The sequence below is a fragment of the Oryctolagus cuniculus genome, chromosome 16 (genome assembly GCF_964237555.1).
Source record: "Oryctolagus cuniculus chromosome 16, mOryCun1.1, whole genome shotgun sequence".
Taxonomy (NCBI): domain Eukaryota; kingdom Metazoa; phylum Chordata; class Mammalia; order Lagomorpha; family Leporidae; genus Oryctolagus; species Oryctolagus cuniculus.
The window spans coordinates 10978169-10996599 of NC_091447.1; the positions used below are offsets into that span (position 1 = coordinate 10978169).

The 18431-nt window shown below is 38.6% G+C and overlaps 1 protein-coding gene across 37 annotated transcripts in view; it reads left to right on the forward strand.

Moving 5' to 3' along the window:
- HDAC9 (histone deacetylase 9) overlaps window positions 1-18431 on the forward strand; it is a 1002499-nt gene that overhangs the window by 823745 nt on the left and 160323 nt on the right. For 35 of the 37 annotated variants that reach the window (XM_051853225.2, XM_051853238.2, XM_051853224.2 and 32 more), the window contains 4 exons: window positions 1000-1055; window positions 1300-1387; window positions 8750-8869; window positions 9184-9281. In XM_051853225.2, coding sequence (XP_051709185.2) covers window positions 1000-1055; window positions 1300-1387; window positions 8750-8869; window positions 9184-9281 — 362 coding nt within the window. The remainder of the gene's footprint in view (window positions 1-999; window positions 1056-1299; window positions 1388-8749; window positions 8870-9183; window positions 9282-18431) is intronic. The other 2 variants (XR_011383068.1, XR_011383069.1) reach the window with 1 other exon arrangement.

Sequence of the window (18431 nt, forward strand, 5' to 3'; positions counted from 1 at the left end):
TATGCTTAAAGACCTAGGAAATAAATCACTTTCATCAATGTGATGTGGAGGAAAAAAATAATCTCTGGGCTACGTTAAAATGATTTCAGAAGCTTCAGCCTTAAAGAAACATTCTCTTTTGAGCATGTTATTTGAATCATAGTTAAGTGAAAGTTGGTGTGAACCACGTGACAAATGATCATTTTTCACATCAGACAACCCAACTTTGCTGAGTATGCCGGCTTTGCAAGGATTTATAGTACCCTGCCTTCATGCTGGAGTTACTTTAGCTTTCCTTGATGCATTCCAACTAATCGGGAGGTTAAGGCATTCCTTGATCATGGATAGATCCGTTGCTACTCAGCCCTGGAATTCTTTATAAAATTCCAGAATGAGGACTGAAAATTGACTTAGAGAATCCAATAAAGTTGCAAGTCTTGGCGGGCATCCAAGCTAAATTTATAGACTGGAAGAAATATGGGCTTTCCATTGTTCTCTTTTTCACCTTTCTGACTTTCTTTTGTGTCTATGTGAGTGTGTGAGTGTAAATTTATCATTTTTCTGACACTGGGGTGGAAATAACCATTGAGGAGATCCAGCTAAGGAATTTTCACTTTGGATCTTCGCTAGTCTCTCTGAACTTTGACCAAGACCTGCACCAAGAGTGAATTTTTTCTTCCTTTGTAGGATGTTGATGTCATAAAGTAAGAAGTTGTTCTTGAAAATGAATCACACCAGTATAACAGCTGATGTGCATGTTTGCCAACTAGGTACAGCTCCCAAATCCCTGTTCTTCCCCTGGATCTGTGGGAGCTTGCTTTTTGAGAGGAGATCTGACAAAATGTGCTGATACATATTGTTTCTCTTCCATGTGTGACACAATAATGAGGGCATGCAAACAAGCTCAGAAGTGTCTATGAGACTTTGGTCTTGTTTGTGTGCACCTGATGTTCTGCAGAGCACTGGGAGCCAGGCAGTGCCCCTGTATCTGACCATGGAAACCCTGTGTTGTTCTTACAGAATGGGTTTGCTGTCGTGAGGCCCCCAGGCCATCATGCTGAAGAGTCCACAGCCATGTAAGTACCAGGGACTGCTGCCCATCTCCAAGCACCACGGTTCCTGGCGGTCACCTGCCCTATGCATGTTTCTGAAGCCTCTAATTGTTAGCAGATGGGCTGAGAAATCTTGCGAGGTACTCCCAGAAGCAGATTTATGGCTTCAGAGATCATATAGCATTTTTTAAAACGCTCTGAACATTATTTATAATGGTTTTCCTGGATGATTTGCTTTCTTATTTCTCTGTTCTTCTCTATTCCACAGGGGGTTCTGCTTTTTTAATTCAGTTGCAATTACCGCCAAATACTTGAGAGACCAACTAAATATAAGCAAGATATTGATTGTAGATCTGGTATGTATTCCTGGCCAGAGCTGCATTTTCAGTGACTCCAGATAAAAGGGAGTGAGTGGATTTGCAATTCTCTCTTAGGTTGTGTTGCCTTTAGCACTTGCAAACAACTCAAGGGTGTGTTTCCTTTGAATGTGGAAACTCATTAAATTCAGGATTGCAGTTCTGAAACCATAAACATTCACGTTTCACTTTCATGGTGTTAACTGCAATTTAATGAGAAGAAGGCGCAGATCAGGGCAACTTTTATGATCCTTAAATGAATTGATACTTCCACAGTTAAAATAACCCAACAGAACCTGAGTTTACTTTTCCCTATAGAATATAGACTTTAAATAGTCAGATGTGCTGGAAAGAATGTTGTTGCTTTGGTAACCAATTGGCCACTTCCCCTGCTTAGCAGTCATGTTGCTTGTTGTGCAGCAGTGGTATTATTAAAACGAGTCAGCTTGTCATTCTTTCTGAAAGGACTTCGGCTCTGAGATGCCAGTTTGGGATGACTCCCTGCAGGAACCCCGAGTGCTTAAAAGTCAGGGGTCCTGGATTAGCCTTGTGTTTTCACATGATGCAGTCTTACACAATGGAGTTATAATTTGTTTAACAAATGGTTTGTTTAAATACAGATGACACTTGGCATGTTGTCTATGTACATTCATGAATAATGAACTGGAGATCTGCCCTGCACAGAAAGGACCAACCCAAGAAAGGACGAAAGAGAGCTGAATGGTGATTTATGAGCTCCGTTTTCGGTTTGCCTCCAGTTCATGAGGAGGTGTAATAGGTTGTCTGACAAAGCATAGACAGGAAATGAACCCTGGCATCCAAGCCGAACCTGCTCCATCTGCACTTAATTAATTTTTGCAGGTGATAAAAGATTTAAAGGCAAAATATGTTAAAGGTTTTTTTGAAGTGCAAGGCTTAATAGTCTAAATCTTGTTCATATCTGCACTCATAATTAAATCTTATTGGAAGTCGTGGCCTCACCCTCCAGCCTGCAGAATCAGCTAGACAGGCACACGGAAGGGTGGAGCGAGCCCAGACAAAGCCATGTGAAGAAATACTTAGTTAAGTTAAAGTGAGGATGAAAGGAATGGAAGACTGATAGCCATTTCTGGTGCCTGGTTGGAATGGATGCTTTTCACACACTGTTGTAACCTTCACGCAAGCACTTGGGCGCAAAGAATATGGAAACCCAACTTTCTGTGTATTTTCCAAACATGCTTAAGTTTCAGTGTAGATCATAGAGAAATGTAGATCATTAGAGAAATGTATTGAAGACCTGGATATACTACAGCAGCAAAGTCTTAACATTTTACAAAAATGAGAACATTGGTACCTACTTTTCCAAATGCATGCAAAATGACTTTAAGTAATTAGTAATTACTGTTTTGCATGATTTATAAGACATAAATTTTTAAGTAATTTAGTACGTTCCTGCTTCTGTAAATTCTGTGCCTGAAAGACAAACCAAAAACTGGAAAAAAGGTTGGCAGATGGTGGGGAAAATCTTCTTGAGGCTTTTTGAATAAGACAAAATTGTGTGGGAAGGTAATTGGTCACCTATTTGTCCTATTCTATTTTAAAAATTATTTATTTACTTATTCATTCATTCACTCATTTGAAAATCAAAGTGATAGAGAGAGAGAGGGAGAGAAAAAAAGAGACTGGGGTGTCTTTCACCCACTGGTTCACTCCACAAACAACCACAACAGCCAGGGCTGGGCCAGGCTGAAGCCAGGAGCCAAGAACTCCATCCTGGTCTCCCACCTGGGTGACAGGGACCCAATTACTTAGGCCATCTTCCAGTGTCTCCCAGCGCAATAACAGGAAGCTGGATTGGACATGGAGTAGCCAGGTCTCAAATTGGCACTCAGGTATGGGATGCGGGAGCCACGATGCCTGCCTCTGCTCATCCTGCTCAGAATCATCTTGTAGTACTTAGTTTATGAAAAATCAACTCTGCTACCAATTTATGGTTCTATGAGGCTAATCAGTACCTATTAAGAATCCCCTTTGAAATCAGATTTGTGATATCCAAATTCAAAATTAATGAATTGTACACTAAACTTGAAAGTGGGAATGTCTAGCTTGTGATAGATGGATGCTTCCTCCTTCCCAGGATTTCTATGCAAAGCTTTGCTTTTGTGCACTTACATAGGAACAAAAAACTGCTGGAGACAATCTGATGCAATTTATAAAATAAGTGACTTGGTAGCTCCAAGGAGTTTCCTGTAAGATTACTGGCCTTTGATTATGAATTTGCTCTATTATCCAATCATAAAGGGTACTGATTTCCCAACAGGCTGCGGTAGATGAGTAGTTTTTGTTTCAAATTCTCCTAATGTATGAAGTTCTGTCCAAAGGGTTGCCTCTGAGATCACCACCAGCCCACATATTCTTACGTCCAAGTCTTCCAAATTCTGCAGCTGTAGGGCTACTTGGAGGAAATTCGTGTTTCTTCCAGCTGCTGAGAAGGAAGTTTTAAAAGTGCCACGTGGTGCTGAGACATGTGTTCTCCCTGGCTGAGGGGTTCCACAAGTGAGCAAGGGAGAGGAGAACCAGGCTCTTCAATGCAGGTGCCCTTTGTTCCCGCATATCTGAAGCCCTTACATTCTTAGGGGCTGAAAGTGAGGAAGCTCCCCAAATTCTAGGACTGGCAGAAGGCAAAGCCACTCCATTGTATCTCAGCTGATGTCTGCATTTTTATATGCCTGATAGCACAGAGCCAGAGTTTTAATTCATCTCCTCTCTGGGGCCATAGCCCCATTCAGAAGCACTGGGCTTTCCCGACAGGAATGCTTGTAGTTGATGTAGGGAGCTCATTCATTCACAATCGGATTGGTGTGGAGAGGGAGCAGGTGTGTTTGCTTTTCTTTCTTTTTTTTTTTTTAAAAGATTTATTTTATTTATTTGAAAGACAGAGTTACAGAGAGAGGTAGAGACAGATAGAGAGAGGTCTTCCATCCACTGGTTCACTCCCCAGATGGCCGCAACGGCTAGAGCTGTGCCAGTCTGAAGCCAGGAGCCAGGAGCTTCTTCCAGGTCTCCCACACAGGTGCAGGGGCCCAGGGCTTGGGCCATCTTCTACTGCTTTCCCAGGCCATAGCAGAGAGCTGGATCGGAAGAGGAGCAGCCGGGACTCGAACTGGCGCCCATATGGGATGCCGGTGCTTCAGGTCAGGGCACTAACCCACTGCGCCACAGCACTGGCCCCAGCCTTTGCTTTTCAACTTGCAACATACCAGCCAGCCATTGTGCTCAGGGCAGGAAACTGTTTGTGAAGTAAGATTTGCCTGCGTGACAAGTAGCTTTTAGGTACTGTGAGTTTTATGAAACGGTAGTACTTAAAAGTTATTTATTTATGTATTTTTATCTTAAAGGCAGAAAGAGACAGACAGAGAGATCTTTCACATAGCAGGGGTGGGGATGTCCGCCCCTTGAGGCCTGTCAGACCTGCAAAATCACTGGATCTGGCCCTTCCAAGGTGATTGCCGATGGGACTTGGAATTCCATACATCTATAGCAGGCCAGTTTGTAAGTTGCTAATTTTGTATGGCCTATGAATGACGTTAGAAATATCCAAGTGACACTGGGCAGTAAAAAGGTTCCCCACCCCTGACAGGTTCACTCCGGAAATACCCACAGCAGATATGGTGGGATCAGGCCAAAGGCAAACCCTTGGGAATTCCACTCAGGTCTCTCATGTGGGTGGCAGGGACCCAAGAACGTAAGCTGCCTCTCCGGGTGTGCGTTAGCAGGAAGATGAAATCAGAAATGGAGCCAGAACTCAAACCCAGGCACTCTGATAGGGCATCCCAAGCAGTGTCAAACACTCATTAAATCATGCCTTTAGGTCTTTGTGTGTGTGTGTGTGTGAGTGAAAAGTGACTTCAAATGTGCTGATGTTTTGTGAAATTCTGTTGTGTCCCAAGTCCATTTAGATCTTGGTGACAACAAATCCCTGCACTAAAGAATTATGTCATGATGTCATCTAGTAGGATATATGAATACATGACTTATCCAAAGGGATTTTGACGTAATAATGAGAACAAATTTGTTCTACGTCTTTTTAATCAGTAAAATAGTGAAATGATTTTTATCAGCATCTCTAAGCACATGGTAGATGTCATATCTATTTGGGACTTTTAATGATCTAGTTGAATTCATTTCTATAGGATCTCATAATCACTAAAAATTTTCTTATCTTAGTCTAGCATGTGTTTAATGCTTGGAAGAAACAAAACTGATAGATCATACATGAGCCTTCAGTAGTTTAAATATATTGCAGCAAGTGAAACAGAAAAAAACAAGCAAATATATTCTGAAGGTTATACTTAAGGTACTGCCTCAAACTAAAGACATACATTGATTGAAGCTGAATCTCTAAATACTTGATGAATAGGAATAAATACAGAATCAAGGATTCCCCAAACATTAGAACAGATTTGTGTAGTTTAGTGAACAGTGTCTGGTGAAGACTTCACTATTCGTAGACAAGACTCTATTTCTTATTCAGAAATTTATGAACAAATAGACCCAACACATTTCTCAAGAACAGATAAATGATTTTATATGTAAGACAAATTATCATCTTTCATTTGACCTTCTTAGGTAAATATTTATAATACCTCCAGAGAAAAAATGTAATCAAGGCAGTATTTTTCTACTTTTCAAACTGTACTGCATTTATGCCTAGAGCGAAATTTTTCTTACGCCCCTGACTAAAATTGTTATTGCATGGGTGAAATGCAAACATCCCTTCACTGTTGTTCTTCATAGTATTTTGTGTGTCTACTCTATAGATACCCTGTGGAAAATACACAAAAGACATTTTAGCTTAAATTATTTCATTTTAGTTCACATAAAGGAAAATAGTTTTGCTATGTCCTCCTTTTTTTCCTTTGGATATTTGAAAATCCAGAAATTAATATTTTCAGTAAGATTTCCTTTCTTATGTGTGTGTCATTAACTGGAACAGATTTCTGAGATGATGTACATCTGCCCAAACATTGTAATTCTTTGGTTAATTTTGGGTGTGTGTATTATACAAAAGGGGGATAGAGTTACTGCGTGTCTACACTGCATGGCATGCTCTAGGGCAGATTCCAGAACTCATTGAGAGGAATCTTGGGTGGTGTCCACTGAGGGAGTTTGGAATTGGAGGTTGGAGTGAAGTCAAGTTATGTAAACCTCAGTAAGGGCCAATAATGACCAACAAACTAAACTCACAGGTTTGCAAAAAGGATCAAAGAGGTAATGAATGTAAGTTGAAGTTAATAGAATAAGGATTAAGAGTTTAGCCCTTAGAGTAAGAAATGGACTCAAGATCTTGAATCTTACTCCCTTGGATAATCTTAGTAAATGACTGATCATCTCTGAGCCTTGATTTATTTATTTTTTAAATTAGGGATAGCACCACATACTCCATACAAGGCTATCTCAAAAATCTGATGGAAAAAATGAAATTAAAAGATTAGTTATTTTGATGTAAAAATGTTGAAAATGCATACAGTTTTTCAGAATACACATTTTCCACAAACTTTTTGAAGACACTCCATAGTTATTGAGTGATTCATGCAAGACATTTAATGTAATAACTTAAAAATTACAGGAATCATTATGGAAAATAATAGAATTCTTATTGATATAAAATAAAGGATAATGTAAGCATATAGTTACATGTTACCACAAGCTTTTTGTGTATTTTTTTAATTTCAAAATTTTTATTTTTTATTAGCCAGGTAGACAGAGAGAGATAGAGATAGAGGTGGACACAGAATCATATCTTCCATCCATTGTCTCCCGTCCCAAAGGCCAACAGCATGCAGGGCTGGGGCAGGCTGAAGCCAGGAGCCTGAAATTCCAGCTGGGCCTCCCATGAGGGTTAAGAGATGCAAGAACATGGGCCATCAGCTGCTGCCTCTCAGGGTGCTCATTAGTAGGGAACTAGAATTGGAAGCAGAGCAGGTCTCGAATCCAGGCACTCTGATATGGGATGCAGGCATCCCAAGCAGCACCTTAACTGCTACCAAATGCTAACCCTTAAACCTTTTTGCAGCAGGACCAGAAACTATTCACTGTATAAGTTAAAGATGTATCAAAACAGTCTACTGGATATAAATATATAGATCATTAACTTTTAAGAGTAGTTCATTTTATTTTTGTGCAGTAAATATTAGGGAGCTTACTCATTGAGATCTTTAATACCTGATATATTTCAATGAACACTGTTCTAAAAAGCACTATTATCTTTCTTTTTTTTCCGTGTCTTAGGTCAATGCAAGCATATTTCTGGATTATAAAACAATGAAAAGCTGTTCATCCTTAAATCATTATCATATAAAAATGTCCTGAGACTTTCTTATCATTTAAATGTTTAATTGCTTAATGGAATAGACCATTTTTTTGTGTGTGAGTGGAAGGAGGAGTGGTAAAGGAAAATACAAAAATAACAATAAGGATTCTGGGGAGCAAGCCATAATGTAAATTAAAATTAGGCAGTGTGGACAAGACTGTATAATGCCTCATGCCATATTTTTGCTTTGGCCTCAATAACTGAAGAGTTAATGAGGTCCTGCTCTGGTGTCTTCTACTCCTGCTGTCATGATTTTACCAAAATGAAGGATGAAGTCCTCTTGGCATCTGGCATCCCTTTTGAAGTGATCCCTAACTGCTGAGGGATTGCAAACGATCTGAAAGCTTCAAGAAAGCCAATTTATTCAGCTGGTTCCAAAGCTTTTGACCTTCATGGTGGGACTTGGCACACCGATGCTCGCACACACATACACAACACACACACGTATGTTCACTGTTCTGTCATGAATTGCAAAAATGTCTGGAAGCTGTAGATCCTGCAAAACACTGGTTTGCAGTTTAAACATTAGTCTTTTCGAAGAGGCCAATGAGGCTAGTTAATTAAGCCTAAGGGGTTATGAACTGTTGGCAGTTAATAAGTCATAAAATTCCTCCATAAAGCAGGATGCAAGATTCCATCACTGAAGCGAGGAGTACAAAGAGCCGGTGAATAAATATCTAATTGTACCGAAGCACTGGGCTTTCTCAACAACTGCTCATCTGGAGTCTCCAGGGCATGCTCGCTGTGGTTTCCTGATTTTTAGAAGCCAGTTTAAAAAATGAGTGCATTAAAGGGTAATTTGCCTGAAAGTTCAGGAAGTATAGGGGTGGGGGTGGGAGGGGTGGTGTGCGAAGCAGCAGGCTGCATGGGAGAAAGAAAAAGAGGAACACAGTTGTGAAGACAGGAAAGGAGGAGGAGGGAGGGTGGGGTGGAGAGACAAGGACCTGGAGACCAGGAAAGTTGTCTCCAAGCAGAGTCAGACTTTGTCATCTGTTTCCTTTTCCCCGTAGGACGTGCACCATGGAAACGGGACTCAGCAGGCCTTTTATGCTGACCCCAGCATCCTGTACATCTCACTCCATCGCTATGATGAAGGCAACTTCTTCCCTGGCAGTGGAGCCCCAAATGAGGTTCGGTTTATTTCTTCAGAGCCCCACTTTTATTTGTATCTCTCAGGTAATTGCATTGCATGATTACCCCTAATTTTCTTGTCCTTTGCTGGTGTTTTAAATTACACGAGATTACCGGATCGTCCCCCAGGACCGGGAACCGGCACAGAGCAAGTGGCTGACCCAGAGCACTGGTTGTCAGGCCAGGCTGAGCTGATCTGACACATTGTTTGATGTTTATTTCAAGAGCTCCCATGTGTTTGTTTTCCTCTCTGTGAGCCTTCTTCCCTCTGCCCTTCTCTCCACCCACTGTGGGGATGTCTCTCTCTTCCCAGGTTGGAACTGGCCTTGGAGAAGGATTCACAATAAACATTGCCTGGACAGGTGGCCTTGATCCCCCCATGGGAGACATCGAGTACCTCGAAGCATTCAGGTTAGTGCCGTTTCTCTCCGTGTGGGGCAGATTAGAAAATCAAAATCCAGCAAAACATCACCACATGGGCAAGACCAATGTATGTTTTTCTAGCTAAGGTAAAATGTTGCTGCAAAGTCCATAGGAAAATGGGTAAGGAAAAAAAAAAGAAACGAAAAAAATGTCTAGACCTGGTTGTAGTCACACAGGCATATTGGCCTGGCCAAAGCCAGGAGCCAGAAACTCAGTTGGGGCCTCCCATGTGAATGATAGAGATCCAAGCACTTGGGCTGTCTTCTGCTGCTTTCCCCAGGTGCATTAGCAGGAAGCTGGATCAGAAGTGGGGCAGCCATGACTTGACCTGGTACTGTCATATGGGATGCTAGCAGCAGCTTAACCTGCTGTGCCACAACACTGGCCCCCAAAATCCCTTTGTAGCATGGTACCATTGACTGTTTCCATTCTGAGAAGCCCGCTCAGTCTGTGAACATTGTCATAGGCTGTCTGATTTGACAGTAAATAATTTTGCATATTTTAACTCTCACATCAAAATATCAGCTAATTAATGGGTTGTTTTCACTCCACATTCTGCTATGATTTTTTTTCTAAGAAAGAAATTTAGCGATTAATTTGGGGTGGTATTTGGTGTGGTGGATTAGTCACCCCTTGGGCTGTCTGCATTTCCTGTCATAGCTATTGATCTGGCTTCCCACTGATGTACACACTGGGAGGCAGCAGGTGGTGGCTCAAGAACAGGGATTCCAGCAGCCACATGGGGCCCCTGGGTTGAGTTCCTAGCTTCGGCTTGGCCCAGCCCTGGCTACTGTGAGTGTTTGCGGAGTGAACCAGTGAATGGAGGATCCCTCTCTCTAGCCCTTTCAAATAAAATTAAAATAAATAAATGAATTTCTAATTAAAAATTAAATTAAAAGCTTTCTTTTTTTGGAGTTGGAGTTTTATTTATTTTTTAAAGAATTTTATTTATTTTATTTGAAATGCAGAGTGTTTTTTTTTTTTTTTTTTTTTTTTTTTTTTTTTTTTTGACAGGCAGAGTGGACAGTGAGAGAGAGACAGAGAGAGAAAGGTCTTCCTTTGCCGTTGGTTCACCCTCCAATGGCCGCCGCTGCAGCCGGCGCACCGCGCTGATCCGATGGCAGGAGCCAGGATCCAGGTGCTTTTTCCTGGTCTCCCATGGGGTGCAGGGCCCAAGCACCTGGGCCATCCTCCACTGCACTCCCTGGCCATAGCAGAGAGCTGGCCTGGAAGAGGGGCAACCGGGACAGAATCCGGCGCCCCGACCGGGACTAGAACCCGGTGTGCCGGCGCCGCAAGGTGGAGGATTAGCCTATTGAGCCACGGTGCCGGCTCTGAAATGCAGAGTTATTGAGAGAGAGAAAGAGAGAGAGAGAGTCAGTCTTCCATCTTTTGGTTCACTCCCCAAATGGCCAAAACAGACAGGGCTGGGCCAGGCTGTACTTTTGAAGCTTACCATTTATAAATTTTCAAGAGTGAAATCCTATTCAAAATGTAATTAAAGCATAGGAAAATAAGGGGGAAATATTTCAATATCTGAAATTTTGGTGAATTTCTGCTCTCATGTGTATCATACATATTTCATTTTCTCTTTGGAAGATCATTTCTCATTAGAAAACAGGTCAGGAAAAACAACAGAAAAATAGTTATTTAAAAAGTACATTTTAAATCAATATATTTGACTTAGTAGTCAAGAGATAAAGAAAAATTCTACCCACATTCCAGATGTCTGTTTCTAGAAAAAGTTAGAGATACTTACAGTATTTATAGAAAGTAACTGAAATAAGTTATTTATTGTAAAGTCAGGTCATTGATAAAGATATTTTACTTTGATTAGCAGTAATATCTTAATTGTCTTAAGAAACTATAGGAATTTCAAAGTTTCAAATTTTCTTTTTCTATATTTGCAACTTTATAAACATTGTCAACATTTTAAAAGAATCTAATGAGGTAATAGACTACCATATTTTATCACATTGAATTTATTTGTCTGCGGCCAACATTAACCTAGTACAAATTAAGTTCTCAATATTACTATTGCATATTGTCATATCCATTGACCTGTCATGCACAATTTATAGATATTTAAATATTGTAGTATTATTTGTGATAGTATAGCTTTGCATAAAAATCAATCACAGTCTTGAAGGACAATTTGTGTTTTGTGCCTGTTTGTGCTAACATCATAAAATGAATAGTAGATTAGTTTTTTTTTAAAGAAACCCTTTGAAGACAATCATTTCCATTAAACAATGTGAAAACAGGTTTTAAGAGCACGTTATTGTTTTGTAATTAAAGTAGTAAGTGAGTCAAGTGCTCCTGAAAGTGGCTGACTGTCATGAATGGCACCTTCCCAGCCTGGATTGTGAATTCTGTATTAGCAAGCTTTTCTAAACTTCCCAGACTAGAATTAAATTCAAATTCTTACATTTGAATTTAAGCAGAAGAGTGCAATTATTTAGTTAGGCTGCAGCAATTTAAATTTGAGGCTTTTAATAGTCTTAGTTATTTAAGAACCAAATTCAAATGATAATATTCCTGTTAATTTTGTGCTGTACCATTGCTGCTACTCAACACTTGTTCCTAGAAATACTTTTTATTATGGATGAGTCAAGAATATGAATCCTTCCATCAAAACTCATTCATGGAAGACATATTATATGCCAGGCACTATGGTAAGCACTTAGAATTCAGCGCTCTGCTGGTTCTCAGGGATCTCCCCAGAAGTAATGCTCACTGCATTAGAAAACAGAGGTGCAGAGACAGAGAGTACAGCTGAGTCGTAGTTTTTACAATGAAAGTATGAGGGTGGGAGGATTCATAGCAGACAGAATAGACTGAAAGCAGAGAAGTATGGAATGGTATTTCTTGGCTCAGGGGCATGGGGTGGGATTGGTGGAAGGAAAATGGATAAAGCCTCAAGCCTTTTTGCAAAGAGTTGTCCATCTTTATCTACCTATCTATCATCTATCTATCTTTGTACCTATGTATCTATTTACATACGTATCAATCATCCATCTATTTCTGTCATCTATCCCTATCTATCTATCTACATCATTATCATTTATCTATCATCTCTATTGCCCATCTAATTTCTCTCTCTCTGACTCACTTGGAAGGAAAATGGATAGGGCTTCAAGCCTTTTGCAGGCAAAGAATTGTCCTTCTTTATCTGCCTAGTATATCTATCTATCTATCTATCTATCTATCTATCTATCTTTCTATCTCTCTTCATTATCTACCATCTATTATCCATCTATATCTGTCACCTATGTTTGGAAGGAAAATTGATCAAACTTAAAGCCTTTTGTAGGTAAGGAACTGTCCATCTGTATCTTTGCGTCTATCTATCTATCTATCTATCTATCTTATCTTTCTAACCTCTCTCTTTCTCTCTATGTCTCCCTCTCTCATTGGGCTTTAGTTGGTAGACTCCCAAATAATTTTGCTGTGGTTTTATTTTCATAAGCTTTTGAAGGTCTTTCTGGCATGTGTGGGGGGTTTCTGGACTGTGATAAGTGTTTGTGGAGGGAAAGCCCCTCTCTCAAAGGAGCTACAATTATAGTGGGATTTAAGACGCCTGCCTCTTTCACCAGCCAGAATATATCTTATGAACTGCTCTTATGGTTTCTATTATGTGCTTTCTCTATGGCAGGAAAGAGAAGTGTAGGCAAACCAAACATTTTTATGTTTGCTACAAGCTTTAAAGATAATTTAAAAAGCATAATAGACTATCTCAATTATTTCAAATGACTAGTTATTTCTTTTAAGCAGTTGTCACTCATCCTTGAACTTCCTGAAGAGTATACTTAGGATTTCTCATGAATTTTGAAAATAATCAATAATATCAATATTTTTATGTTCAGCTAAGTCATGTTTCCAAGGTTACCATTTTATAAGATAATTATGACAAATTTTATTGAATGTTTAGGTGCCAGGGCCTAGATTAGAAACTTTATAGACATTACTGCCAATTCTTAAGTATTTTGTGTAAATCACAGAACTACTAACAGGAAGGGCCAAATGTGAACCCAGTTTATGATTCTAAAAATTTATACTCTTTCTGTCATCCAAATTACTACTTTCATCTACTGCTTATGACTTAAAATAGTCGTGATAAAGCACAGTGAACTTGTAGCAATACATAAGACTTCATGCCCTCGTTGCCTCTTCACTCAACTTACAAGTGTCTGGTACACAACATCGCTCACAGCTGCTCAATAATATTGGCTGAATGAGCAGTAAACAAATGAATGAGTCAAAGAAGGGACAGGCCATGATGCTGACTATGATGGCATTGGAAAGCTTTGGTATTCAGTGAACCTGCCGATGATCTTGTACCTCAATGAGTGTGTTTTATGAAGAACTCTGAACATCCATTCATTTGGTTATAAGAAGGGTGGATACTTTCTTTTAATTCAACAAGCATTTTTCAGAATGCCTGCTAAGCATTCTCTTTTCTAGACATTCCAGGGGGTTGTTCAAAGTTTCTCTGTTTTCCGTAATCCCTCAGTGAGCAATGAGAACACTATTTTTTTCTAAAGACTAATTCTTTAAGAGTCCTGGAAATCTTAAAGTGATTATTTATTAATTTAAGACCATTGAAGTGGCTTGTTTACAGTGGGCAGGAGACAATATGTATCTCGTGCTTTTAATTAAATCTATGAGAAAAACAGCTGCAAGTGTTTAAAAAAATAAGAAGCAATTTCCAGTGTAGAAGTAAGATATTAGAAGTCCATGAAATTATGTCTATTTCATTGAATGAACAAATGAATAAATGACTGAACAAATGACAACCTCTGTGTAGTCTTAAAATTTCCAAAGAGAAGTACAGGCAGCTTTCTGTCTCAGAGGATTCTCCCTCTGCGGATCAAAAATAATTTAACAAAAAAGTTATGTCCATGCTAATCATGTACAGACGTTTTTCTTGTAATTGTTTTTTAAACAATTATTCATACAGTGTTCACATTGCATTAGGTATTATAACTGACCTAGAGATGTCTTAAAGCATACAGGATGATATGCATGTGTTATATACAGATACTACACTGTTGTGTAGAGTACCTGTGACCCTCAATATCCACTGAACTCAATCCCCCCACAGACACCAAGGGACAACTTTACAGGCTCCTTAAATTAAAAAGGTTTAGATAAAATAATAGAAAACCATTTGCCATGCCCTGACTTCTAGCTAAGGACATGTCTGGAGTTGTTAATTTACATGGGTCCTTCAGATTGCAAGCAAGATCTGATTTTAAAAAAAATCTCCAAATTAGTGTGTGATATATAGTCTGCAGCGATCTTACTTAATTTTTTTATGAAAGATGATTTCCAGAGGGATTGGATCCTTAAATAGCAGCTCTTCAGGAAAGTTCATCTCTGGGGAAAGCTCTGAGCCAGAATGATGGCTTCAGTCAGGTTCTCAATGTGCCAACTGGAAATGGGTTTGGAAAGGGTTGTCTAACATAGGAAATATTCCGTCAAAATTTTTGTTGTTGTTATGATAAACTACCTACTTTTTCTTCCACTGACTTATGAAATCTCTCCTTATTCAAAATACTATGTGCTAGTAATTGTAGGCTTTGCTCAACTGCTTTGACCATATAACCAAATAGAATTTGAGAAGCTTAGTCTTTTTGCTGCAGTTAAAGTGATTGAACCACTTGAGCACACACAGATGCCTGCATCTCTTTCTCCTGCTCTGTATTTGATTCATGCCTGTTTATTTTAATAACATAAATGATTTTAGAAACTGTCAATACAGAAAATGTGATTTGAACAAGACTAGGTATCTTGTCTAATCTGAGCTCATCACTAAAACTGTTGATTCCCTTTCTGACCCAGACTCTTTGAAATAGGACCACAGCTTTCCATGATTTCACCTCTGCTTGTGGCAAAAATAAAAAGGGTGTGTTTAACTTGAGAGCAGAATAGAACAGGGCCTTTTACTGCCATATTCATCGAGCAGGTCTCTGTGAACAACTAATCAGTCATTGTCAACCTAGAGTTCCCTTAGCATGGGTTGTGTTTTCCATGGAATTTTGGCAGGGTGCGTACATAAACACAATATCTTCTTTTCTCTCACGTTATTTTATCAAACAGTTAATTTTAGAGGAGTAACTTCTAACTATTCTACTATGTGCATAGACTGAGAAGAAGGTTGCTGTATTCTGACTAGGAGATAAAATGTGACTCCAAGTAAATATTTAAATTCCATCTTTTAGAGTAATGACAATTAAGTAAAAACCCATTTTATGCTTATTGTTCTTATTTTTATTATATTTTCATGTAATTTCAAGCTACCTGAATGGAAAAAAGAACCATTGTAAAAATAGTAATATAGTAATAAAGGTAACACAGTAGTATAGGGCATTCATTGAGAATTTAAATCTTAACAAGTTCTTAAGTGCTCACATTTTCCAAGTGAAGATTCCATGCCTTTGAGTTTCAGGAGTTTCCCTGATGTCACTCAACTGGTAATGCTGATCAGGGATTTGGTGGCAGTAAGTGTGATCATGGAAGTAGTATTCCTTTGACCCCACTTTATACTGTCAAGAGTAGGGGGTGACAAAACCACAATAGAGTAGAAATTCTTTATAAATGCAGTTGATCCTATGCATCATTTCTGTTGGACATCTGAACATTATTTTAAAGATTTTTATTACCTTTATATCATAGAATATGTCCAAAACATCTTTCTTTTTGCTTCCATTCATCTTGACGTAGAAAGAGACTCTATCAAATTAAAATCTTGGAACTCTCTTTTTATGTATTTTTTTAGAAGATCTATTTATTTATTTGAAAGTCAAAGAGAGAGAGAGAGAGGGAGAGAGAGGATCTTCCATCTGCTGGTTAACTCCTCAGATGGCTGTTAGGACTGTGCAAACCTGAAGCCAGGAGCCAGGAGGTTCTTCCAGGACTCCCAAGTGGGTAGCAGGGGCCCATACACTTGGACCATCTTCTTCCAGTTTTCTCAGGGCCTTAGCAGGGAGCCAGATTGGAAGTGGAGCAGCCAGGACATGAACTAGTGCCCACATAGGATGTTGGCATTGCAGGCAGAGGCTTTATCCGCTATGCCACAATGCCAGCCCCCTGTTCTTTTTCCTTTTGATAGTTTGTTTGCAGTGGGAAATGTCATCTTGCATCTACTTTAAAATAAATATTTTCTTCTAATGTATGCATGCAAAGTGTTTAGAAGTAGGATAAAACTGAACTTGAGGACTACCAAATTCAATTTTAATACGACGTAGAGTGATAAATAAACATTTATATTCAATTTTGAAAAGCAGAATGAGTTGTTGTCATTGAAAAAAAATCATCCTCAAAGCTGCGAAAAGATTTAGGGTCTTATTTTGTCTATGAGAGCTGTGGTTGATGCTTCCCAGTCTTGCAATGGATTCTCAATTGCTAGTGACAAGCAAATATATTCTTCTCATGATAGTATGCATTTTCCCAAGGATGCTGAAGACATTTTGGGAAAGAGGGTAGAATTTCTTGAAACAATTTGCCAATGTGAAATACTGTACATATCAAATTGGCCCTACTACCATCCTTCCCAGACCATTTATCATAGCTCGCAAATCAAGCCCACATTTTCTCTTTCTGAAAGACTTGGCTAATAAATAAGATGTGGGTTTCAAATCCAAACATGTCAATCAATCTTGGGAACAAAGCAGTAATGATTTTCATCTATTAATATTTTATTTCAATAAGAAGCAATGCATATGAATTAACCATTGGTGTGAGCTACAAGTTCATTCATTGTTCAGATTGTATTCTCTATATTCAGCCAGTTGAGGTGTTTCAAGAAGGTTTTAACAAAACAGATCACAAGAAAAGGGTCCATGGGACTACATTTTGGAAGGCCATTGGCCCTCTCTTTCCTTTAGTTTCAGGAATAAACCTAGTTTAAGAACATTTTTTCCCTCTCTCATCTGTACAACATATTGTACCAATTTTCATCAAAAAATTACAATTTCTCTAGGTGTGTGTCTCTAGATACCCTTAGAATTCCTGCTCTTTGACCCTGGGAGTAAACTGATCTTAAGCACACCTGTCTTCCTTGAGAAACTTGCAAAGTTGATTTTTGAGCTGAGCATCAAAGAGATATGATATTATTAGACAGTATAGAGCTCAGGTAAAAAGTCCAGGAAGTGCCTTGAAGTGCTTGAAGTTTTAAAAGGTGAATGTGTCTTCAGTGAAGAACTATTTTGAATGCTGCAACTAATTGATTATTATTATTTCAGTCAGATCAACTTTAAAAATTTAAGACAATATTTTTGGCTCTGCCTTACAGCATACTAATTTCAAAAACTTCCAGGAATATGTGCAACAATGAAAGAGTCTTCCAAATCATAGGGACTAATTAAAAAGAGTGATAGTTTGACTTTTTTTTTCCCTCGCAGATCTCTGTTAGAAAGAAGGTATTCTGTGCCTAGAAATGTTTTCAGTTTCAAGATTTAAATTGAGTTTAAAAACTCTTGGCTTGCATAAAATCCTCCCAATATATGTGTAATACTGTGAGATGTCAGGAAATAGAATTTTTCCCTGAAATTTATTGTGAAGCTTTTAGAACCAGAAGCAGCAGATCATTTGGTTTGCCTAGCAGCTCAGATCAATTCATGAACTTAAATCACCTCACCTAATAATGAAATTGTTATATAGTTAATTATGATTCATATGGTGAGAAAGAAAGATAACTAGAATGAACCAATTATGGAGCTACAATTTTTTTTTCAGATTTCTAGCTGATATTTTAAAATTCTGTTTCATTTACTAGTAAAATAAAGCTCTGGCTCATATAAAAGTCCTTTATTTTCTTCCTCGTTATACAGCACAATTGAACAGCTTCTTAGTAACCTAATTTGAATGTCGTTCAGTCCTAGAGTGGAGGTTTTCTTGAAACTCAATATTGCCCTCTCTTTCAGGATTTTATATTCAAAGATTATTAAAGCTAGATTTATTAGATGACAAAAAACATTGAAAAGGAGATCGGATGTTTGTTTAAATATGCTGTAAATACAAACTTCTTGTTGCTTTTTTTTTTTTTTTTTTTTTTTTTTTTTTTTTTTTTTTTGAGGGCTAGACAAATAGAATGGTTTACTAGTAGGAATTTACTTATTCCTACTATGAATAAGT